This window comes from Plecotus auritus (genome assembly GCF_963455305.1).
Source record: "Plecotus auritus genome assembly, chromosome: 8".
In the NCBI taxonomy this organism is placed as follows: Eukaryota; Metazoa; Chordata; class Mammalia; order Chiroptera; family Vespertilionidae; genus Plecotus; species Plecotus auritus.
In genome coordinates this window covers 89,371,051-89,396,104 of record NC_137782.1, presented here as the reverse complement: position 1 = coordinate 89,396,104, position 25,054 = coordinate 89,371,051, and the positions used below count along the sequence as shown (strand labels likewise).

General features: G+C 47.3%; 1 protein-coding gene across 2 annotated transcripts in view; it reads left to right on the top strand.

The window, feature by feature from the left end:
• Positions 1-6,318: 6,318 nt before the first annotated feature.
• The window catches only part of ZFP64 (ZFP64 zinc finger protein), an 86,677-nt gene continuing 67,941 nt past the window's right edge, over positions 6,319-25,054 (top strand). Inside the window, exons 1-3 of one of the 2 annotated variants that reach the window (XM_080685183.1) lie at positions 6,319-6,521; positions 9,932-10,171; positions 23,663-23,824. In XM_080685183.1, the coding sequence (XP_080541309.1) occupies positions 6,476-6,521; positions 9,932-10,171; positions 23,663-23,824 (448 nt within the window). In that variant the 5' untranslated portion in view covers positions 6,319-6,475. The remainder of the gene's footprint in view (positions 6,522-9,931; positions 10,172-23,662; positions 23,825-25,054) is intronic. The other variant, XM_080685182.1, reaches the window with a different exon arrangement.

Below are 25,054 nucleotides of genomic sequence, written 5' to 3'. Positions count from 1 at the left end.
GTTAAGAATCACCTGCAGCATCCAGAAAAGCAAGGCACACCTTAGAAGCTCCACAAACCTTCATCCAGCTGTCAGTCAGGACCCAACCAGGAAAGAGAAGCAGCCCCGAGGACTTAAGTGATTTAATGCAGGAAATGGATGCACAGGTGGTGAAAGAGCTGGAAAGCCACATGGCAATGGTTAGGCAGCCGAGAGACTAATAACAGCGGGAAGCTCTACCGCTTCCACCCAGGGAGGAGGCTGGGAAGCAAGAGAGGAGGTGGACTTTTCAGAGCCGAGGAACCAGAGCCACATGGAAGAAGCTGAGGCCAAAGCGCACCCCTCTGGGATCTGGGCCATAGAGGGGTTGGTTGCAGCCACTGTCCCCAAAATAGGGAGGGAGGGGAAGAAATACTCTGGCTTCTCCCTTCCACCCATTAGCCAAGCCCAATAGGAAGCTAGAAACCCCAGACACCTGGACACACACACACACAGGGGCTGCCATGTGCGGCGCTGAGCAGGGGAGCGAGGAATGGGTCGGAGGGCAGCGGACTCACAGCCCTCCCACCAGCTTCATTAAATTTACAGCTGAAACCTTGGGCCACAATTTTCTGAAGTACTTTTGAGAATTTTTGAATTTGTTGAAACAAGTGCTTTTGAGACTGTAAAGCCCTGAGTTAGCCCACCTTTGTCTAGAACAGTGGTCGGCAAACTCATTAGTCAACAGAGCCAAATATAACAGTACAACGATTGAAATTTCTTTTGAGAGCCAAATTTTTAAAACTTAAACTATATAGGTAGGTACATTGTTATTAACTTAATTAGGGTACTCCTAAGCTGGCCTTTGCTAAAAACTCAAGGAGCCAAAGAGCTGCATGTGGCTCGCGAGCCGCAGTTTGCTGACCACTGGTCTAGAAAAATAAGGAAGGCTTAAGAAAAAGGAACCCTCCTGCACTGCTGGTGGGAATGCAGACTGGTGCAGCCACTGTGGAGAACAGTATGGAGTTTCCTGAAAAAGTTAAAAATGGAACTCCCATTTGACCCAGTAATCCCACTTCTAGGACTATATCCCAAGAAACCAGAAACACCAATCAGAAAGGACATATGCACCCCTACATTCATAGCAGCACAATTTACAATAGCTAAGATTTGGAAACAGCCTAAGTGCCCATCAGCAGATGAGTAGATTAAAAAACTGTGGTACATCTACACAATGGAATACTATGCCGCTATTAGAAAGAAGGAACTTTTACCATTTGCAGCAGCATCAATGGACCTGGAAAGCATCATGCTAAGCGAAATAAGCCAGTCGAAGAAAGATAAATATCACATGATGTCACTCATACGTGGGATATAATGATCAACATAATTTGATGAACAAGAATAGATCGATCTAAAGACACATGGTAGGGGGTGGGGGATTAGAGAGCAACCAAAGGACTTATATGCATGCATATTAACATTAACAATGGACACAGACACTGGGATGGTGGGGGCTTGCCCAGGCTGGGAAGAGATGGGGGAGGGGATCAATTGGGAGAAAAGGAGACATATGTAAAACTTTAGACAATAAAAAAATAATAAAAATAAAAGCATACAATTAAAAAATATTTGAATACCAGTTACCAATTTAAATGGGATCTATAATTTTTCTAGATTCTGTCATTATAGCACACTCTCCACACGTTTACTAAAAAGGGAAACATGCTTTTCTGTAAAAGTCAAAGGTTTGCTTTAATAGTGATCTTCCAAAGGAACCTTGATACCATCTATCTGTCCACCCATCCATCCATCTATCCATGCAGACATCTATCCGTCCATCCATATACACATGCATGTATCCATCTATCCCTTTTTATATACCGGGCACGTTACAGTGCTGATGGATAACACAAGAAAATATAAGTTCCTGTCCTGAGAACTTAGATTTTAGTGGACTATACATGATTGCTATAGAAAACTATATTTGTTATCATGTTTGCTGTGGAACAAATTTTGATCACCTGCAATTATGAACTATTTTGTTAAGAGAAGGATATCTCTGCTCACAAAACATATGACAGTTAATCCGGTGACTGTGATCTCATTACTCTTATGATTAATATTACCAGAAGAAAAACTGTATATTCTCTTAATAATTTAAGAAAGTGTCTGGAAATCTCCTTCCAGAAATTATTTAGGCAGGGAAATAATTCTAACAGGTTGATTTTTTGGAACACCAGGCCAATCTCTGATCTTCTACCGTTTCTGCTACTTGTCCTCAAAGATGCTTCACTGAGCTAGTCCTTCCTGCCCTTTCGACTGGAGGAAATTTATTTAACGTTTGTGACACTCAGTTTCTGCATTCTTAAAATAGTGGGAAGTGTCGCCTCTCTGCTGTTCAGGCATTAAATGACATAGCACATGTGATGCCGGTAATTCCTTGGTAGAGATTTTTAGTCAAAAGAGAAGTTTAAACCATAGGGAAGGATAACTCTCTTCTTCTATTAGAAACACAATGGAAATTTTGAATAAATTCTAATACATGGAGCACAAGGGCGATGACCTAGCAAAGGGATATTCAGGCTTATGTCAGAAGTGTAGGGAGGCCCTGGCTGGTATGGCTCAGTGGATAGAGTGCCTGCGGACTGAAGGGTCCGGGTTTCGATTCCAGTCAGGGGCACATGCCCGGGTTTCAGGCTAGATTCCCAGTGGGGGACGTGCAGGATGCAGCCAATCAGTGATTCTCTCTTATCATTGATGTTTCTCTCTCTCTCTCTCTCTCTCTCTCTCTCTCTCTCTCTCTCTCTCCCTCCCTCCCTCCCCCTGTCTCTTCCTCTCTGAAATCAATAAAAGTATATTTAAAGAAGAAGAAGAAGTATAGGAAGGAGAGGGTAAACAGGAGAGGCCAGGCTCCACGCAGCCACGTGTCACTACAGGATAATCCAGGCTCAGATTTGCCAGATCTTTACACTTAAAAAAACTTTCCAAATCCCGATTTTTATGAGAAATCTATCATCTTTTAAGCATTGGCAACAGATTTAAATTTATTTTAGATTCTAGATTTCGAACACGGAGTAGGATTGCCCATTATGTCCGAACCTCAGAGGGAGGTTGCCATTTCTAAATTGTATTTCATCTAATAAATGAGAAGAGGTAAAAAACTTGAGAACAGAATAAACCATGCACATTCTAGCCAAACAAAGGCTGTTAACTTTGTAAGAAATGTCATCCTCACTGAGCAAGTCAATCTGGAGGGAACCTGTATTGAAAGAGTGATCTGAAAAGGGAGAGGAGGAAAACGCCCTTCCCACTGGTGTTGGAACAACGGATCCTGCAGCTCTGCTCAGAATGGCTGGTGTGGACATGTGTTCACATCGACCAATAACAAAGCAACTGCAGATATGTTACTTACATCTAAAAAACCACTAGCACCCAATAGCACCCAAAATGAATCATGATGCAATGTTAGAATGAAATATTATGCAACCATGACAAGAGTGGGAAGCAGAGGTTTGCAAGTATTGAGTGCCCAGGTTCACCCAGGGAGCTTGTCACATGTACCAGACTTCAGAGCAGACCTTCCAAAGCAGTCTCCACAAATGGGGTTGGTGTGTCTGCTCGTTTAACAACTACACAGGTCCTCCTAACGCACCAACCGAACTGTGAAAACTCTTCAGAATCAAAGCCAGTTATGAAACAGTAAGCATCGTGTTGCGTTTGATTAGATTTGATTCAGCTGCATGTGAAAGAAACAACACCCACCCAAATACACACACAAATAACAGTACCTGACACTAAATAAATATGCATTTCTCATGAAGCTCAGAAGTAGGCAATCTAGTTGACATCTCCATAAAGAAGTTAGCAGCCCAGCCGGCATAGCTCAGTGGTTGAGCATTGACCTATGAACCAGGAGGTCACAGTTTGATTCCCAGTCAGGGCATATGCCTGGGTTGTGGGCTCGATCCCCAGTGTGGGGTGTGCAGGAGCCTATCAATGAATCTCTCTCATCAATGATGTTTCTATCTTTCTCTCTCTCCCTCTGCTTTCCTCTCTGAAATCAATATATATATATATATATATATATATATATATATATATATATATAGTTAGCGACTTGGACTACATCCAACTTACCTACCTAATGGTCATAATATATACCCCAAAAGGAGATTTAAAAACAGCATGTAAGTTTTAGTCATAATTTTATAAAATACATGAATACAACACACACACACTCACATATCTATATATATAAAAGCCTAATATGTTAAGTGTCCAACCGTTCAACCAATCACTGACCACCAGGGAGTAGACACTCCAACTGGTAGGTTAGCTTGCCGCTGGGGTCTGGCCGATGGGAACTGGGTGAGATGGGCTGGACATGCCCTGGAGCCCTCCCGTGGTCCCTCGCCAGCCTCTAAAATATTTCTTCTAATTAATTTCCTTTCAATGTGCACCAATCCGTGCACTGGGCCTCTAGTATATATATAAGCAATAAGAAAGAAATATTGCCCTCAGCGGCACACCATTTTAGTCGTGTTACTTAGGGACAGGTATAGTGAAGGTGACCTGGTAAAGAGTCCCAAGGGGGCAGGTGCTTTCCATAAGAGACAGGAAAGGGCCGAAACCGGTTTGGCTCAGTGGATAGAGCGTCAGCCTGCGGACTGAAGGGTCCCAGGTTCGATTCCGGTCAAGGGCACGTACCTTGGTTGCGGGTACATCCCCAGTGGGAGGTGTGCAGGAGGCAGCTGATCGATGTTTCTCTCTCATCGATGTTTCTAGCTCTCTATCCCTCTCCCTTCCTCTCTGTAAAATATCAATAAAATATTTTTTTAAAAAAAGAGACAGGAAAGGTCTCCCTGGGAAGGGACATTCCATTTGGCCCTGACTGGCAGAAAGAAGCAGTCCTGCAAAGACCAGGGAAAAGCAGAGAGAGGGCCTCAGGGGCAGGGAGAGCTGGTGTTTGAGCAACAGCTGGGAGGCTGTGGTAGGGGCCTGAGCACAGCAGGAGAGGACTGGCAGGCAGGAAGCTGGACTGGTGGACAACAGCCAATCCACATCTAGCTCATCCCTGCCTCAGGCCTCTTGCTCTGCCGTCCTCCATCCCCACTCAAGTAGTACCTGCTCAGAGAGGCCTTCCTTGACCACTCCCACAGCCACTATCACATCCTTGTTTTATGTCTTCTGAGACCTTAGCACTGTCAAGCAAGAAGCCTGCTGATTTGATGAGCATTGCTAGCCACTCACAAAACTCTCTTTTTGGATCACCCCTGCATCTCCGAGGTCTAGCACAGTGCCTGGCACATTGCAAATACTTATAAACAAAGAGTCCCTAGAGGAAGGGACACACCCTTAAAGGAAGCATAGAGGCAACTCCATTCGTTACAACCTTATTTACCCAGAGCCTGCTATGTGCCAGGCTCTCGGCCAAGTTGCTGGGGACAGATGTATCAGTGAAGCAGAGATTTCTAAAAAAGAAAAAAAAAATCCCACTTTCAAGGGGACTTATTGAATGTTAGGGGGAAGGGGAAATGTAATACACAAATAAATTATGATCAGACAGATAGATAGATATAGATACACAGACTCCAGATAGTATAAAGTTGGATATAATGAGTTCTAATAAGAAAGCTAAAGCAGAGGGAGGGAGACAAGGCGGTTGGGTGGGGGGAAGAGGGCCGCAGTATTAGACTAGACAAGCCAAGGATGGTCTCTCTAAGCAGGGACTTCCCCTGGGAATTTAGAAATGCTCGTTCCCAGGCCCCGCCCCAGACCTACTGAATCAGAAACTCTGAGGCGGGACCAGCAGACAGTGCTCTGACAAGCCCTCCAGGTGATTGTGCCTGGAAGGTTCCCAGGCCTCTGGGGCAGGGGTCTTCGAAGCTTGGTCCCAGGTGTTAGTCTCTCTACGTGATCACGGTCCTCTTTTATTTCACCAGTTTGGCCGGGCACCCACCAGCGCTCGGTTAGCCGCGCGCTGACGCTCAGGCGGGCTTTCTCCCAGGCCCACAGGAGCACCCACCCAGAACTGCAGCCCGAGGGGGCCCTCTCCGCAACCCAACCCCCCATCCCAGCGGTGCGGCTGCTGGGCCACCTCGGGGACCAGGCGCCCAGGGTTGCAGGTGCAAAGGCGCCCGAGCAGGGGAGGCCAAACGCATCGGCCCAGACCGCAGGGCTGCGGGAGTGGGCACAGCCCTCCCACCCGTGTCCGCCCTACCCTCCCGGACGCGGGTGCGCCGTCTAGGTCCCGAGGGACCCTGCGAGTCCGAGGCCGGCGGGTACCGGGACTGGTGCGCAGCGCCTTGGAGCCGCTTTGCAGCCGGGCCGGGGCGCCGGGCCTAGCGCCCTCTAGGCAGCGGAAGTGGAGCTCGCTTTACATCCGTCCTCCCGCCGCCGGAGTTGGGAGAAGGAGGGCGGGGGGGGGGGGTGTGGAAAAATAAAGGAAAAGCCCTCTACCATGTAGACCAGTGCCCCCCACCCCATCACCGGCCGGGACCCCCCGTCTGCGGCCATGAACGCGACCAGCGAGGGCGAGAGCTTCCCCGGCTCCGTGCAAAGTAAGTGCTTCCCGGGAGCAGTGCGCGCTCCGGGGCCCGGGCCCAGGCCCGTCCGCGCGCAGCGAGCAGGCCCGGGGCCCCGAAATCGGGGTGACGCCGTGTCTGCGTCCCGGAGAACGCGGCGGGCGCGCTGGGCAGGAGGCGCCGGGGTGGGTTTGGGGTGCGGGCACCCTACGCGGCGCCAGGCTGGGGGCGCTCTTCAGTTTCGCAGACCCCTTGGAAGGGGAGGGCATGCCGTTCAGACAATTGCCACCCCCTTGGGACATTTCCCGCCCCCCCCACCCCCCGTGGAGTTTGGGAGATTTGGGGTAACCGCTGCGACGCTGGTGGGAAAACTTCTGCCTCGGTGACCCCAGATCCTTGAAGTGTGGGGGTCGGAGGGTCTCACGAGGTCTGGCCGGCGGGGCTTGCCGCCTTACTGCAAAGCCTTGTCCACATTAAAGGTGGAGATTTGAATGGGGAATGGAGCCGTCGTCGTTCATCGGAGTTTGGGGTTCATTTTTATATTCCTTATGAGACAAGCAGTCCCTGGTTTCGCCCGAAGCATTGTTTCCCAAAGTGTGGTCCAGGGACTGCGCGCACGCTAGCCACCTGGGAGCGCGGGCGCTTATTTTAAAAAACAGAAAGCTCTCGGGGCCCCACCCATCTGGTCGGGGCTGGGTTGCTGGAGGATGATGGAGGGGAAGAGAGATCCGCCCTTTCCCTGGGAGATTCGGGAGCACGTAAAGTTTGAGAACGCCTGGCACAAGGGTTTGCAGACACCTGGCACATAGTAAGCGCTTAGCCTGTTAGCTGTTCCTGTTAACAGTTTGGGAGACTTTGGCTCCCAAACTTGGCTGGGTATGTAATTTGCATAACTTGTGAAAAGCACAGATTTTCCTAAACCCCAGCGCCCCTTCATCCCGCCTCCTTTAGGACCCCTCTCGGAAGTGGGACTCAGGTGTGTCCATGTTTAACTCCTAGCCCACCTCCCCCAGCTCATTCTGATGCTGAAACAGGTTTGGAGAACTTTGCAAAGAAAAATAAATTCTTTTTGTTGGTGGTGAGCACGAGCTGTGCCCAGAGTTTTTTATTTGGTCTCAGTTCATTCTCACTATAAAGGTAGGTATGTTTTATCACTCCAGATTTTCAGAGGGGGATCCTTGCCAGTTCAAGTGGGGTGCCTCAGTAATAACCCAACCAGGAGACATGCTGGGGGCTGGGGACCCCTGCACTGGCCTTTTACAAGCACCATCTCATTGAAGCCTTTTAACCAGGCTGTGAAGCAGAAACTTCTCCCCATTTCATCCTGGGCATCAGCCGTGTTCCATTGGAATCGTCCCCGATGCAGGTCCCATCATCTCTTGGTCCCTCGTTTCCAGTTAGTCCCCCGAGCACCTCAGCAACTGTGCGGGAGGTTTTGAAGGAAAGGCTTCCTTCCTCCCATCCATTGATTTCAAAGTACTTAAGTGCAAGATGGCTGATAAAGCATTGCCACGCCCAGCCTCAGAGCTCGCTCCTCAGCCAGTCAACCACATTGCATTTCCCCACAAAGATCTCTTGTCTTAGTTAGACTTGGGGAAAATTGAACATAATGTAACTGTCTTGGAATTTTTTCAGAAAGTTGATACATGGATGCCAGCCATATATGCGCAAAGTATGTCTCATATAATTTAGGCATGGGAAAAGTTAGAAATAATATAAAGGCCTAATAAGTACTGAAATTTATGAAGCACGGGTAACATGAAATAATGTGAATGTATTATTACGTAATTGTATTTACAGATACATTTTAAAGATGTAGCACAATGCTTATGTGATCTTATGTGGGGGAAAGGTTAATTTTACAATACATTATGATCTTAAACAATTTTCAATTGAAAGACAATTCTTAATTGAAGGTGAATGGAAGAAAATATTTTGTAATGTTTGTGGTACACATGCTGCTTCTCTTCTAAATTTTCTGTTATAAAAAATTTATAAGGAAATAACTCTGTTATATATAACTGTTATAAACATGAGTTTCCTTATAAGAAGACAAAGAAATTTCTTAAAATAAAAATTAAGGTTCTCATGTTAGAGACTTATTAACTAGTGATGTTTCTTTATTCAATAAGCATTTCCAGGGGGAGAGATCAACCAAAGGACTTGTATGCATGCATATAAGCCTAACCAATGGTCACGGACAACAGGGGGGTGGGGGCATGCGTGGGGAGGGGTTTGGGATGGGAATGGGGGGATGAGGACAAATATGTGATACCTTAATCAATAAAGAAATTTAAAAAAAAAATAAAAAAAAAACATTTCCATAGCACTTTCTAATATAGTGCCAGGTACTGTGGCAGGTACTTTGTAAATGTTAACACAGTATTACTACTTAGTATCATTACTCGGGAGACACAATGTCCCTGTCAGTTAGGAATGAATTTTGGCCATAAGTAACAAAACTGATCTACACTAGCCTAATGAGAAGTCTGGAATTGGTTGATTTAGGAGATCAATGAAGTAAGGACCAGCATCTGTAGGCATCTTAATATTTTTCTCATAGTTACAATATGGCTGCACAAGCCCCTGTTATCACACCTGCATTCAAGGCAAAATGTCTGTTCCCTTTTTATCATGAAAGTCAAACTTTCTCTAGAAACTCCTTTAGCAGTGTGCTGCAGGGGTTCCCAAGTATGTAGGGGACCAAGATTATTTGGAGCGGTGGTTCTTACAATTGAGGGGATGGGTGGATAGGATTTGGAAATGTAGAGGGATTAGTTATATATATATATATATAATTTTTATATACTTTCATATAAAAATTCAGAGAGGAAGGGAGAGGGAAAGAGATAGAAACATCAATGATAAGAGAGAATCATCGATCAGCTGCCTCCTGCATGTCCCCTAATGGGGATCAAGCCCGCACCCCAGGCATGTGCACCAGACCAGAATGGAATCTGGGACCCTTCAGTCCGCAGGCTGATGCTCTATCCACTGAGCCAAACCAGCTAGGGCGAGGGATTAGTTTTCATGATTGGAAAGTACAACCATTCTTTTTTCTTTTTTTTCTTGTTTTGATTATCTTTTTTTTTAATCCTTATGGGGGAGAAAAAGCGGTACAACCATTCTTTAGCTGGGCTAGTAGATGGCTGCTGATTTTTTGAAGTACAGGCAGACATGCATATCAAAGAACATTCTCGTGTAAAATGCCACTAGTGCCCCTAAGGACAAAAATGTGTTATGAGCCATTACTTGGGTCTGGGTACATTACTGCTAGGACAGAATTGGAAATCTGTTTGCAAGGAAGAAGAGGGAAGTAGAATGGACATTGAGCTGGCAACTAGCCATGTCTGCCACCATGCCCTGTTTTCCTACATGGATTTGGTTTGTATTGTAATTTCAAACTGTTGGGGATTAACCTGTTACTTTCCCTTTGTCCCATGGAGTTCCTGGGGGCACAACGGTGCTGGTCGAGCTGACCCCCGACATCCATATCTGTGGCATCTGCAAGCAGCAGTTTAACAACTTGGACACCTTTGTAGCTCACAAGCAGAGTGGCTGCCAGCTGACCAGCACGACTGGGGCGGCCCCAAGCACCGTCCAGTTCGTATCCGAGGAAACGGTGCCTGCCACCCAGACTCAGACCACCACCAGAACCATCACCTCGGAGACCCAGACCATCACAGGTATGGCGGGGGGATGTGGAGCCGGTCAAAGTGGGTCATGTCCCAGACGCCGCTATGAAACTTGTGAAAAATATAGTTTCCCAGGGTCCACCCCCTAGGGTTGCTGGTTCATTATTTTTAACAAGCTCCACTAGGAAACCAGCCGCCCAGCAGGGTTTGGGAACTGCTGGGTTAAAACATTAAGTGTTAGCAGTTACAAATGTTGTCACATGTTAAACAAAACAAAATTTAAAAAAAACAAGTTTCTAAAGCAAAAACCTAATACTAAGAGGAAGAATACTCGCAGGAAATGCACTGCAGTTAAAAAAAAAAAAAGATAGTTATTTTGGGTGATGGGAATATGTATATGGTCTTTGCATTTGCATTATTTATATTAAGGGATTAAAAAAAAAAGAGGGTTTTTTGTTTGTTTGTTTTTAACCCTATAAGCAGGCACTGATGCCTTCCTCCCCTGGGCTACAACCAGGAACACAGAAAAGTTCATCCCAGTTCTGGGTGGTATCTGTTCACTCCACCAAAAATAAAGTGTAGATGGATCCCAAATTTAAATGTGTATAATGAAACCATGGAAGTCCTAGAGTAAATACTATACACACAGACGCACACACATGTGTACACACACACACACGTACACCTACACTTACTAGTACACCTATATAATCTGTCTTAAGGGGTCAGACAGAAAACTTTTAAAATATGAAGTAACCCATTTATGAGTTAGCACTGACATTGTGGGGTCCTGTGAGGAATTAAGAGAACGTATTCCTTAGCTAAAGGCATTCACATTTTTAAATTAAAAAAAAAAATACTGTGGATACCCCCTCCCCAAAGGAAAAGAAGTGTGTAAGTAGTTGCAGATTAACTTGCAATTTTTCCAAAGTATAAACAATGTATTGAAAAGTCTAAAGACAACTGGAGAAGATAATTGCAGCATATATGACTAAGGCCTAATGTTCATCCTATCTAATAAAAGGGTAATAAGCAAATTAACTGTCACTCCATCACAAAGATGGCGGTGCCCATAGCCACAAGATGGCGGCACCCAGTCCACTCAGCCCTGCCAGAGTCCCCCCTGTCCCGGGGGAGGGGGGGCACTGAGAGTGGGCAGCGTGAATGGCCTGGCAGAATGCTTGCTTCGTCGCCATGGCGATGAGGCAAGTGTTCTGTGCCCAGCGGCAGATGGGCCTCTGGGCCACAGAGAGCCTCTGGATAGCGGGCACGGAGCAGCCAGGTCCCACAAAGAACTACTGACGCACGGATTCATGCACAGGGCTACTAGTCATATATAAAGAACTCCTAAAAATCAATGAGGTGGAGAAAAAGAACCAATTGGAAAAGTCAGCAAAGGGCAAAGTGCATGAAAGTATGCATGTTGCCTCAGCAGTGAAGGACATGCATGTCGACAAGGCTTGGGGGAGGAGCTGCTCTCCTTTCTGGGGAGGTAAATTCACATAACCTGGGTGGTTTTGTGATATCTTTCGAATTTTTAATGTTAGATTTAAGATTTTTCACCTTTCAAAATTTACATAAAACACATTTACCCAGTAAGTCCACTCCCAGGTATTTATCCTATAAAACTTTATAGCATATACTGTAAAGAGAGTGGAACTTTTATATGTCTACAACAAGAGGAAATTAGATAAATCAATATCAGAGATTCAGACAGTGGAGTAAAACTTGGCCTTGTAAAGGGGAGCTAGATCTATATGCAGACATAGAAAAATCTCAAAGTGTAAAACTCATACAGATGCATACATATATATCATTATATTCAAGGGAAGCTTCTAGAACAGGAATGAGGCAGGTAATACCAGTGAGAGAAATGTAAACTGTGCACATTAGGGAATGGTGAGGACGGTGGGAAAGCAGAGAAAGCTGCTCTTTGGATGCAATCATATACTTGAGTTTTCAGAGAAGCCAACCAAATGTGAAATTTCCCAAACGTTACAACTTTGATGATGGCCAAACAAAATACATCTGTGAGCCTGGCTGAGCCACAGGCTTTTTTTTTTTTTTTTAAGCATATTCTCATGTTTACCAAACAGTTCATTTGGAGCTGAGGTGTGGCGAACATCACCCACTTTCTCTTCATCAAATATATGTTGTTGTGATGTTTGAATTTTTTGGGAATAAGCAAAGTTCTGTAGTTGTTTCCCTAATGCACCCAAAATAATGTTTCTGCTGAGTTTTAAAACATTGAAATATAATTAACCGATCACCTCACAAACCTTAATAATAATACCTCGAGGTCTTCCCACTTCCTCCAGAGTTTATCTTAATTATTATTTTAGAGGAAGTCACCAAGAAAATTTGAAACCTAAAATACACCTTAGAGATGGGCCTGGTCCAACCTTCTCATTTTACAGCTAGACCAGTGCAGCTATGGATGTGGAGGGGACATGGCCAGGGTCCCACCACAGATCATACAGTCCTGGGACTTAGGTATCGTAGCCCTTACCCTGGGTGCCTTCTCTCTGCAGACTCAGTTCCCTGTCCTCAGAGGCAGACGCCCAGTAACCTCACGCTATGCCGTGCTGCTGCAGTGTGGGGAGGCGTCGAGGCCCACACTTTATTGGTGGCTGTTAATTACATCCTTCTGTGTTCTGAGCCTTTGCCTATGATGTTCCCTCTGCCTGAAATACCTTTCCTGTCTTTGCCTGGCTGACGCCAACTCCGCCTAATTGTTTTAGGTTCATGACTGTCTGCACACAGAGCATCTGGCTTATCCTGGAACTCCCCCTCCCCTGTGAACTGCAGCAGCCGCGATGCACACCTTTCTGTTTTCCAGAGGAGCCAGGATTCCTCTGGCCTCAGAGCCGCCATGCGTGTTGTTCCTCTGCCTGGAACTGACTTAATTCTTAGGTGGACCTCAGAGCTGCACCTAGAGGCATTTCCTCCAACCCCCCTCCTTGACACCACACACACACACACACACACACACACACACACACACACACTGTTCTTTCAGACCAAGTCAAGTTCCATAACTCAATCATCATTTGGGCAAGAACCTTAAGGTCTGCCCCATCGCTGAACCATAAGCACCATGAATGAGGTCAGGGCTGCACCCCTCATGTTCACCGCTGCATCCCCAGCACCAAGAAGGTGCTAAGCTGCAGGGTGCTCATTCTGGGTTGAGTAAATGAACCACTGACTGCCCAAGTGACATTCATCGGTGAAGCTGACCCCACACTCAATGGCTCCTCCTCTATCCGATGACACCCATCTCAGCATTTCCACTGCCCACGTTCCTTCACTCTTGCTGTGCCTCAGTTGTGCGTACCGTCCTGTACGCTCAGGCCAGACCTGGAGTCCTCTTCTTGCCCAACTCATGGTGGCACCCACTGCACATGTCGAAGGGAGCGCCGAGCCCCAGAGACAGACTGCTGGGCTCACATTCCAGTCTAACGCCCCACAGCCCTGGACTGGGCAAGTCCCTTCCGCACTCTGATTAACATTCCTCATCTGGCCCTCCTTGGTGTGCTCAGTGGTTAGAGCGTCAGCCTGCACACCGAAGGGTCTTGGGTTCGATTCCTGTTTAAAGGCACGTACCTCAGTTGCAGGCTGGATCCCTAGCCCGGCCGGGGCTTGTGCAGGAGGCAACCAATGGATGTGTCTCTTACATTGATGTTTTTCTCCCCCACTTCTTCTCCCCCCACCTCCCTTCCATGCTATCTAAAAGCAGTGGGAAAATACCCTTGGGTAAGGATTAAAAAGAACAATTCCTCGTCTGTACAAAGAGATCATTATGGTACCTAACACTATTAGGGCATAGAGCTAGGTGGCTGATACCTGATATCACCGGGTATTGTGAGGACTGCAGTGATCACAAAAAGGACCTGGGGCAGAGGACTGGGACTCGGTAAGCGACTGCTTTTCTTAAGGAGGAGATGAAGGAACAGATGGTGAGATCTGCAGCTTTTCTGCCCGACTCGGCAGCTCTTTCCGATCGTTCCTGCGCAAGTGCCACAAAACAAGCAGAATCTTGCTGGTTTCCTTTCACGCAATTTAGTTTGGTTTTCTAAACCCAGCTCCCCCCAAGCCTGGGCTTCAGTGACCCACTCGTGACGGTGCCCAGACCTGCCTGTGGACCAGAGCCCCCAGGGAGCTTGTTAAGGACCCCTGTGCCTGGGCTCCGCCTCCCGGAGCTGCACCTCTGGCTGAGGCGCGGGCACCTGGTGCTTAACAAGCTCCTGGGGGACTCCGGTCCCAGCCAGGTGGGAGAGCCCCTCACCACCCGAGGCCGCAGCCCGAACCCGGACACCACACCAGCAGGTTTCTCCAGATGCCCTCTCCCGGACATTGTCCAGGCTTATTTCTCGCTCTTTGGTCCTTGATTAAGCTGACCTCCTCCTCACTCAGCTCCTGGGTCTCTCTCTGTCCTACAATAGTTGGATATAAAGTAAAATGTATTCTCCGCCGCTGGCTTTGGAAGCTTCCTGTTTCACATTGGATTGAAGAACTTGCCTCTAGGAGCAGTAAAATTAGATGTTGATGCTGGTGGGGAAAAATAGCATCCCACATGCATTTTCAAGTTCTGGCTTAAATTGTGGGGCTTTGGAGGCAGTGGCCTGGGTTCGAGTCTTGGCTGCATAGGGCCGTAGGAGCCAAGGACTCTTGGTGTCCCGTTTATAAAGTGGGGACAGTAATAAATAGAAATCCGGGGCCCTGAGCCAGACTGGGTGGAGCTCCTGCCGTGAGCACTTGCGGTCACCATGGGCAGGTCACTTAGCCCCTGTGTCTCCGTTTCCCCAACTGTAACATAGCAGTGATGTGGTTGCAGTCGCCTTGGCGGGTTCTAACCAGGCTGTAGGGCTCATGCATGGAAGACACTTAGCACTCGGTGTTAGCTCTTGTCCGGTGAATCAGGCTGTGAAAATTATATGATACAGCACCCGGAAAATGCTGGCACAGGGCCTGGCTCATGGCAGGTCCCCAACCAGTATTACTTGAATTGATCACTTAACCTAGAACAGGGGTGGGCAAACTTTTTGACTCGAGGGCCACAATGGGTTCTTAAACTGGACCGGAGGGCCGGAACAAAAGCATGGATGGAGTGTTTGTGTGAACTAATATAAATTCAAAGTAAAGGAGCGGAGGGGAGAGCAAGAGAACCGGATAGAACAGCCGGATCCGGCCCGCGGGCTGTAGTTTGCCCACGGCTGACCTAGAATTACCTTTTCATCTCTTTTGGTTAATTTTCAATCTTCAGGTTCCAGGTTAAAAGTCACCTCCACCTAGAAGCTAGCCATGATTTCCCCTCCCTCCATGTCTGAGATTAGGTTTCTCACTGCTTCCCACCTAGCACTTACCACAGTAGTAATTAACCAGGCATTTGGTGGCAAGCAGTCTTTACTTGGCCGGAGAAGTGAAGTGAGGTGCTGCTGGCGGTCTGACAGTGTGGTGGATGCAGCAGACGGAGAGTGGGAGGGCCGTGGGCAGCCAGCTGAGAGAGGAAAGCGGCCGGACAGCCAGGATCCATCGTCAGGGAGGTTTTGGTGTTGCTAGGAGCCGGGCTGGCTCTCACAGGCCATGCTGTTCTGTCGAACATAAACAGTGTCACAGAGCATCAGCATAGTCAGGGCCACTCTGTGACCATGGAGGAACCGGAAGAAAAAAATGCCTTCGTCATCATTTGGAGCCACAAAATAGCAAACATCCCCCACACTCATCTGAGTGACGTCTGCTTCTCTACCTGTTACAGCTTTAGCCTCCTTTGCTTCTCGCTAATATTTATTAAGATGTCAAATCACAGACTTTCCCCCACTTTTTCTTTTATTTTTAAATATGATTTATTTATTTATTTATTTATTTATTTATTTATTTATTTATTTATTTTTAGAGAGAGAGAGAGAGAGGGAGAGAGAGATGGAAACATCAATGATGAGAGAGAAACATCAATTGACTGCCTCCTGCATACCCCCTACTGGGGATCGAGCCCACAACCCATGTGCCCTGACCGGAAATTGAGCCATGACCTCTTGGTTCATAGGTTGGCGCTTAACCACTGAACCACACCGGCCAGGCTCCCCCACTTTCTGGCAACTTTTTTTGCAGGCTTCCTTGAACCTTCCCCTAAAATCACCTAGCATGAGCCCCAAATCTGAGTCCTTTCTAGCACCCTGTCACTGAGATTCCATGGCTCCCATGGTCTGAGGGTTCCCTCCATTCAGTGAGTAATAAACTTAGTCACCTGCAAGTGTGTCCCAGAGGTCTGTGGCCAGAGGACATTGACATAGGGAAGACCAAACACACCTCGTTGATTCTGAAAGCCTTAAAAAAGAATCTGAAGGCTTGTTTTGGCCTGTGAGCCATTAATTAGTGGGTTAATTTCTAGTTTACTAGACCAGTGGTCGGCAAACTCATTAGTCAACAGAGCGGCAAACTGTGGCTCGCGAGCCGCAGTTTGCCGACCACTGTACTAGACTGTCAGTCTCCCTGCATGCAGGCCTGGCACCTCACAGGCACTCAATGAAGCAGTTACCGAGTGAGAACAGGAGCTGGTGGCTCAGCTGTAAGGATGAAGTTCATTAACGTGCATGAAGCACAAGGCCTGGCGCCTGCCCCATCCCGGGGCCCAGTGACAGTAGCTCTGGGACTGTTGTGCGCCAGACGCTGGAGCCGAGATACGGAGATGCTCACCCTTGGAGACTTGCAGGCCCATGAGCAGGGGAGGAGAACCAAGGTGTGAGACATGCACGCCCAGCCATGTGTGATGAGCACAGCCTTGTCAGAAAGTAAAAGGAGTAGTTAGTCCCCTGGGGAAAGCCAGGGAAAATATTGTGAGGCCAAACATATAATAAGTCTTGAAAGAATCGCCTGCCTGTGGGAGGAAGATGGTGGAAAGGGGGCATTTCCTAATGGTGGTCTACGGGTGGGGCAGCTCTAGGCAAGATCTGATAACAGTGCCTAGAGATGACACTGGGAGTAGTAGGAGGAGCCGTGCTTCATCTCTGGCCTTTTTTCTGAAGGAGCTGGGGAACCATTGAAGGTTGTTGAGCACATGAATGATGTAGTAAGACAAACTATGTAATGATTTGTCATACAATCTGGCAACAATAATACTAGCTAATTCTTTGTAGTTGTTTTTAAATATATTCTTATTGATTTCAGAGAGAGGAAGGGAGATAGAGAGAGAAAGAGAAACATCAATGATGAGAGAGAATCATTGATCGGCTGCCTCCTGCACACCCCCTACTGGGGATCGAGCCCGCAACCCAGGCATGTGCCCTGACAGGGAATTGAACTGTGACCTCCTGGTCCAGGCATAGCTAATTCTTAAGGAGTTCTTATGAAGTAATCTGTCTGAAGTCCTTTTCACAATGGTAAATTAAATACTGAGAGTCATCCCATTTCAACAAAGATAAGGAACAAAGGGGTTAAATAACTTGTTTGGGATGATAGAGCCAGAAATCGCCAGAACCGCTCTCAAAGCCACACCGTCCCTTAGTAAACTACTCATGGCAGCATCTCTCAAAAGGACCACCTGGAGCTGAGTGAAAAAGGCAGACCCCAGACCCCTCCCCAGGATAACATCCCATGGACCCAGGCAGGGTCCTGGGAATCAGAACCAGCCAATGCTTTCCATTGCCCTGAACACCCAACTACAGATGGGCCGGGCAGCAAGACATTGGTTATCTCTTCGGACAAGAACGGGCAGGGCACACCCAGGGTCCGTTCCACAGTTCAAAGATGACAGGTTCTTTGCGTCTTTTTGGTGTCTGGTGGTGGGTGTTGTCCTTTGGCCTCGACCCTCATGCACCTCATGGTGAAAAGAAGGCTGCCATTGCTTTATGCCTCAAGCCTTCGCTCAGCCCTGTCCACAGATGGAGAGAGGGACAGCTGCTCTTTATCAGGGAGGACATGCTTCCCAGAAACTCCAGACCCCATTGGCTAAGATGGGACACGGGCCCAGTCCCACTGCCGTGGAGGCGACTGGGCCACCAAGGGACAGAGAAGAGGGCTCAGCAGTGGAATCCAAGCCAAGGGCCCCTCTGGAGAGCCACCCAACTGCAGTCTCTGTAGACTGGACCAGAACAGGAGTCAGAGCTGATGGGAAGGAAGAATTACCTAGAAATCTTATTTAAAAGTACAGCTATAGCCCGGCCGGTGTAGCTCAGTGGTTGAGTGTCGACCTGTGAACCAAGAGGTCATGGTCACAGTTTGATTCCTGGTCACGGCACATGCCCGGGTTGTGGACTGGATCCCCAGTGAGGGATGTGCAGGAGGCAGCCGATCAGTGATGCTCTCTCATCATTGATATTTCTATCTCTCCCTCTCCCTTTCTTTCTGAAATCAATAAAAATCTAGTTAAAAAATACAGCTATAAAGATACCCAGACTTTACCCCTGGTATCTCCAGCAGAATCTCTGGTACATGATAACTTTGAGAACCACTGGACCAGGAAAAGGGGAGAAAGGAAGGAAATCTATTGGCATCAGTGTCTGGCACATAGTATGTGCTCAAGAGATCTGAATGAATAAGTGAACCCAGCACTTGGAGTGGGAAGCGGGTGTGGGAAGTGGGAAGAAAGCTCCATTCCACTTGTGGTGTTGTTTTTGTTCCTATTCAGTGAATTCCCAATCTAGCGCAGGTTCACTTTGTTTTAGGGAGGACGGTTTGTTGTTTGCCTGTGACAGACCCCTGCTCTGGCTATCGTAGTTTAAGCCCAAGAGGAGACTTTTATTTAGAAGGAAATAGGGAGTCACTAAGGACCAAGGGCAAGGATGTAGCTGGAACTCAAAAGAGAGCGATGCTGCCCAGCCAGTGTGATTCAATGGTTGAGCATTGACCTATAACTAGGAGGTCAGCGTTTGATTCCCAGTCAGGGCACATGCCCGGGTTGTGGGCTTAATCCCCAGTAGAGGGTGTGCAGGAGGCAACCAATCAGTGATTCTCTCTCATCACTAATGTTTCTCTCTCTCTCCCTCTCTGAAATCAATAAAAATATATATTTTTTAAAAAGTGGCTCTAGCCAGTTTGGCTCAGTAGATAAAGTTTCGGTTTGCAGGCTGAAGGGTCTGGGTTTGATTCCGGTCAGGGCACATGCCCGGGGTTGCAGGCTCGATTCCAATCATGGCACATGGCCAGGGTTACGGGCTTGATAGGCATGCAGGAGGCAGCCGATCAGTGATTCTCTCTCATTAATGTTTCTCTCTCTCTCTCTCTCTCTCTCTCTCTCTCTCTCTCTCTCTCCCCCCCCTTTCTCTCTGAAATCAATAAAAATATATTTTAAAAGAATAAGAATTTAAAAAGCGATGGACACCAGAAACCAGAAATGTGATTGGGATTTCAGATGTTAACGGTTCAAAGTGTGGCCCGGGACCATGCCCACCGCTCAGGAGCTTGTTGGGAACCCAGCCTCAGCCCTCCCAGAGCTGCTGGCTCCGAACCTGCATGTCAAAGAGATCTCAGGACGGCCTGTGTGCTTGTTACATGGGGAGGAGCACGCCGTCTGCGTGACAGCTCCCAAGCTTTATGCTTTTTTTTTGCAGAAGGAAGGTCCACGCCAAAATGCAGTCTTAGTCCCAATTCTTAATTCCAGGGCAAGTGGACCTGATTAGCCTGTCAGGTGTCTGCTAGGACAGGAAGGTATGAGCGTGCAGTCACAGCTCACATCTCCATTTTACTGGCAAAAGAACTGAAGAGCAGCGACATGGTTTGATCAAGACCCCATAGCTAGTGAGTGGTGGAGACAGAGGTTGGTCCCAGGTCAGCCTGGCGTTTACACACACAACACATACACACTCACACTCATCCCTGGGAACGAGTGGCTACTCCAACATCAAACTGCACTGAGACACCCAAAGCAGCCCCTTCGTGATCAAGGCCACCTGAAGGCTTTTCCTGTGGGACCCGCAGGTCTCATTGTTCACAGTGTCCCTGGCAAGAAGCCGAGCGTGGGGGCGCCTGAAAGGGGGACTCTGATAAAGCCATCCAGGAGGCTCCAACAAGCCTGGGTTACTTGGCTATTGAATTCCAGACACCTGCAACAGAAGACAATTAATAGTTACATACTTCTGTGTTCTGTATTGAAATGTCACCTCCTCACTGAGGCCTTCCAGGATTACCTTACTTAAAGTTGCATGCCCCGAGCACTTCCTGTCCCACTTCCCTGCTGTATTTGTCTTCATAGCATTTAGCTATAGGGTATTTATTTAAATTTTTTTTAGCCTGCACGCTCACCACTAGAGTGCCAACTCCATGAAGACGGGTTTTGCCTCTGGCTCACTGATGTGTTTCTATGCACAGCGCACAGTAGGTGCTTTGTAAATTTTTGCTGAATAAATCAGTGAATAATGGCAATAGCAGTAACAGTTTCACAGGCTTGATCTCTAATCCTCACAACAGCCTGAGGAGATAGGAATGGGAATCGCCCCTATTTTTCAGGTGAGGAAACCGAGACTCAGGAAGATAAGACTTAGGAGCCCAAGCTCTTGAACAAACCCATTCTGTCCAGGAGACATCTATTTTGGGTGACTCACATGTTATGTGTGAGTAGCCCTGCCTCTTAAATGATCCCTGCAGTTGGGTGCCTAGCCCTTTGCTTCCTGCCGTCTCTCCAACACAACCAAGGCAGAATGGACAAATGGGGCTGCATCAAACTTCTGCACATCAAAGGCAACAACAGATTGGAAAGGCAGCCTACAGAATGGTAGGAAATGTTTGCAAGCCACACATCTGAAACCTGGTTAATATTTACATTACTCCCGGGAGCCCCCTCTGCTGTGACCTTCCATGAAATCCTGGGATGCTGAGGCTCACAGGAGAGGGGCCGGCAGGAGGTCAGGAGTCGAAGCCCCGCCCATCTCCAGGGAGTCCCATCTCCAGGGAGTCTCATGCTCATCTCAGGAGGACAGGGACCCTGCATTCACCTCCCGGGAGGACTGAGAGGGACTCCCTGAGCTGGGCTGTGGGGGACCTGGCCACTCCACAACCCTGCCCCCACCCACCCACCACACACACCTGCCAGCCTTCTTTTTGTGCAGAAAGTTGTGGAGCAGAAAGTTGGGAGGTCATGAGCACATGACCAGCCATCCTAGGTTAGCACTGCAAATCCTGTGTCCTGGATGACCCTCTGCCCTGGGCAAACAGGCGGTTGGTCTTCCTGGGTCTCAGTCAAACTCCCCTTGAGAATCTAGTGCCACTGCCCAGTTCTGTTCACCTGTAGACTCGAGCATGGGCACTTCCTGGCTTCTGCTTCTCTCATTAACCTTTGCAACAACCTTATGAGGTGGGTACAGTGATTATCTCTGCTCACAGGGGAGGAAACTGAGGCTCACACACCTGGCCTGCGGTCTCCCAGAGTAAACAGCTGGACCTGGACACATCGGTCCAAAGCACAGTGTAAGGTCCCTGACAGGGAGGTGCACCTTAGAATTAGTGAGATTGCTGTCGACCAACAGGCAGTCACAAACGAGACGCTCTCTGGACCTGTGAACAAACTTAAGCGTATGGAGCACATTTTGGTCACTTCGGCAGAGTCGTGTACCTTTTCAGGAACTACGCACCTTGAGTTTAATTGCTGTTTAGAACATCTCCCAGATGCTGCGTGATGATTCAGGTTGAAGATGAAAAGTAACTCTACCCAGAGATACCTGGAAACCATCATAGGGGCTCAGTTTGATAGTGATGAAGCACGTGTTTGTGTTGGAGGAACAGCCCTTTTGTTCGTGAGAAGCAGCAATCAGAAAGATGGGTTGCCTCCGCTAGACAAAGCTGGGCTAACTCTTCCTGCTGAGATGCACAGAAAAGGGCCATCTGGGCCAGTGGTTCTCAGGCTCAGACTCACCTGGGCAGATTGTTAGAATGCAGAGTGCTGGGTCCACCCCAGAGTTTCTGATTCCATAGGCTGGGGTGGGACCCAAGAATTTGCCTTTGTAGCAAGTTCCTAGGTAGGTCAGTGCTTGCTGCCTGGGGTCCAGACAGAGCGAAGGAAGCTGGAGCCAAGAGCCAAAGGCCACGGAGTAGATGAGACATGTCAGTAGAGGCAGGTGTGGTTGATGGACACATCTGAGAGACTTGGCGTGAAGGCGGAACATCCGCTTTCAGAATGGTTTGGCCAACTTTGAGCAAAAGCCGCTTAGCTTCTTTCTGCACGTTTCAGTTGAGAACAATGGAAGCCATGGGTTTACTCAAACACCAGATGCTGATGGAACCAGGTGTTCCTTGACATGCATCAGAATGATGTTTTCATTCCTGCCACAGTGTCCAGGAGGTGGCGGTCCAAACAGCCAAGGAGGTCTGAAAGGACCCATTCAGTATGTGTGAAATTTCTAAGGAATATCCATACTTGATACAAAATGAGGAATATGAAAGCATTGCATCGTCAGGTGTTTAATTGGCAGCTTTTTAAAATCTGTTATACACAAAACAATGGTACATCTTACAATCTATAATGCCTTACATTCAGAGAATGAAGATATTTAAGAGAAAATACAGCACCTCAAACCTGTGGCAGAGATGTTGTTGCTTCAGCCACAGCCCAAATAGGTAATGACGTGAGGTCTGTATTGATTTAAATAAAGAGGTTTGAGACTACCTGTTGTATCTTGTATAATGATAAATATGTGCGGTCCCCTTTTTTTCTTTTTCCCTCAGAACTTCAGTCAGAGTACGGGATTACTTTTTTTAGGAGTACTTGTGTTAAAGAGTGTTTTTGGGAGAACTTGTAGTTTTTCCCAGGATTTTTTCAATCCGTTTGTTTCCACTTGTTTGTTAGGATTTTTGTGGTAAAGCCCTGGGTGGAGTGGTTAAGTGGTTAGAGTGTTGGCCCGCACACCAAAGTGTCTTGGGTTTGATTCCAGGTCACATATCTGGGTTGCAGGTTCAGTCCCCGGCCCCAGTTGGGTTATGTGCAGGAGGCAGCCAGTTGATGTGTCTCTCTCACATCGATGTCCTCCCCCCACCTTCTCCCCTCCTACTCCCCCTTTCTTCCTTCCACTCTAAAAATCAATGGAAAAAATATCCTCTAGTAAGGATTAACAAACAAACAAAAAAAGAAAGTACCTAAAGCATTTGCCTGAATTAACAGAAAACCTACCTGGTGTAAATGATGGGGACATTCCTTGTTTATTAAAGAAGCCTAGGTTTGGATGGTTTCACGACTCTGGCTCAACATCTGCTTTTCTTGCTGTTCCCTTGTGCTTACAGAATGGCTGCCACAGAGGCAGGCATCACATCCTCACTCCAGCATGTCCAAAGACAGGAAGTGGTGGGGTAACCAGGGCAACAGGAATGAGCATTCCTCCGCTATCTCTCTTCCCCCACTTGTTTGTTTGGCTTTAATCCGGGAGAAAATCTTTTACAGAAACCCCAGCATGTCTCCTCCTATGCTTCACTGGCTGCAACGGGGCCACGTGAACACGCCTAAGCAGCTAGGGAGGCTGGGAAAGCAACCTAACACGTTCATGCTCTAGAGAGGCAGGTAGGCAAAAGGAATGGCTGCTGGGTATTCATACTATGAAAATTAATAACCGCCCTGTCTTTCAGTTTCAGCTCCAGAGTTTGTTTTTGAGCATGGCTACCAAACGTATCTGCCCACAGAAAGCAACGAAAACCAGACCACCACTGTCATCTCTCTGCCCTCCAAGTCACGTGTCAAAAAGCCCTCGGCACCCCCTGCTCAGAAGAGGCTCAACTGTTGCTACCCAGGTAGAGGCAGCCTTGTGTCCTGCTTGTGGGAAGGATGTGACGTAGTGCAGGTTCCAGGGTCCTACATCGTGAACTCAACGTAGATATGCTCCAAACTCCCTGGCTTACAAGTCAGAGCCCCGTATGTGCATCATCCCCACGCCCTACCTCCGCTATCCCGGGTCACCATGTACAGAGGCTCTTGAGACTTGCACAGCCATGGGACTTTGAAATGGGACATGTGAGAGTTTCAGGTTCCTGTGAATTTTTCATGTGGGGTGGTAGCTTAGGAAGACATCTAGAAAGATTGTTCTGTTCTTAGTTAAAAAACAAAACAAAAAACCACAAATTTTTATTTGGGAATAATTTCAGAATTACAGAAAAGTTACAAAAATTGTTCAAGCCCAGCTGGCGTGGCTCAGGGTTGAGTGTTGTTATGAGCCAGGAGGTCACAATTCGATTCGCAGTCAGGGCACATACTTGATCCCCAGTGGAGGGTGTGCAGGAGGCAGCCCATCAATGCTTCTCTCTCATCACTGATGTTTCTATCTCTCTCTCTCCCTCTCCCTTCCTCTCTGAAATCAATAAAAATATATTAAAAAAATAATAATAAATTGTTCCAAAAAAATTTCTGTATTCTTTTATCTAGATTTTCAAAATGTTAACATATTACATGTAATTTGTCATTTTTCCTATATACATATATATTTATGTATTTTCCCCCTCACACCATTTTAGAGTAAGTTGCAGACATGCTGTCCCTTTGTCCCTCAATGCCTCAATATGTATTTCCTAGGAACAAGGAAATTCCTATAACCACAGTACAATCATCAAAGTCAGGAAATTCACATTTATACACACTATTGTCAAGTTACTGACCTTATTCAGATTTTACCAATTGTCTCTGTGTCAAAAGAAAAACATTTTCCCCCTGGTCCCGAATCCAATTCAGGATCACACATTGCATTTAGTTTTCATCCTGCGCTTTTCTTTCATGACCTTGACATTTTTACAAAGTACAGGCCATTTATTGGGTACAGTGTCCCTCAGTTGTGTTTGTCTGAGGTTTCCTCCCGATTAGATATAGGCTCTGCAGTGTGGGCAGGAAGCGCAGGAGTGATGTCATGACCTTGGTTCATCACGTCGGGGGCACAGGACACCTGTGTGTCCTGTTTCTGGCGGGTTAACTCTCATCACTTGGTTGAGGAAGTTTCTGCCAAGTTTCTCCACTCTAAAGTGATTATGTCTTAT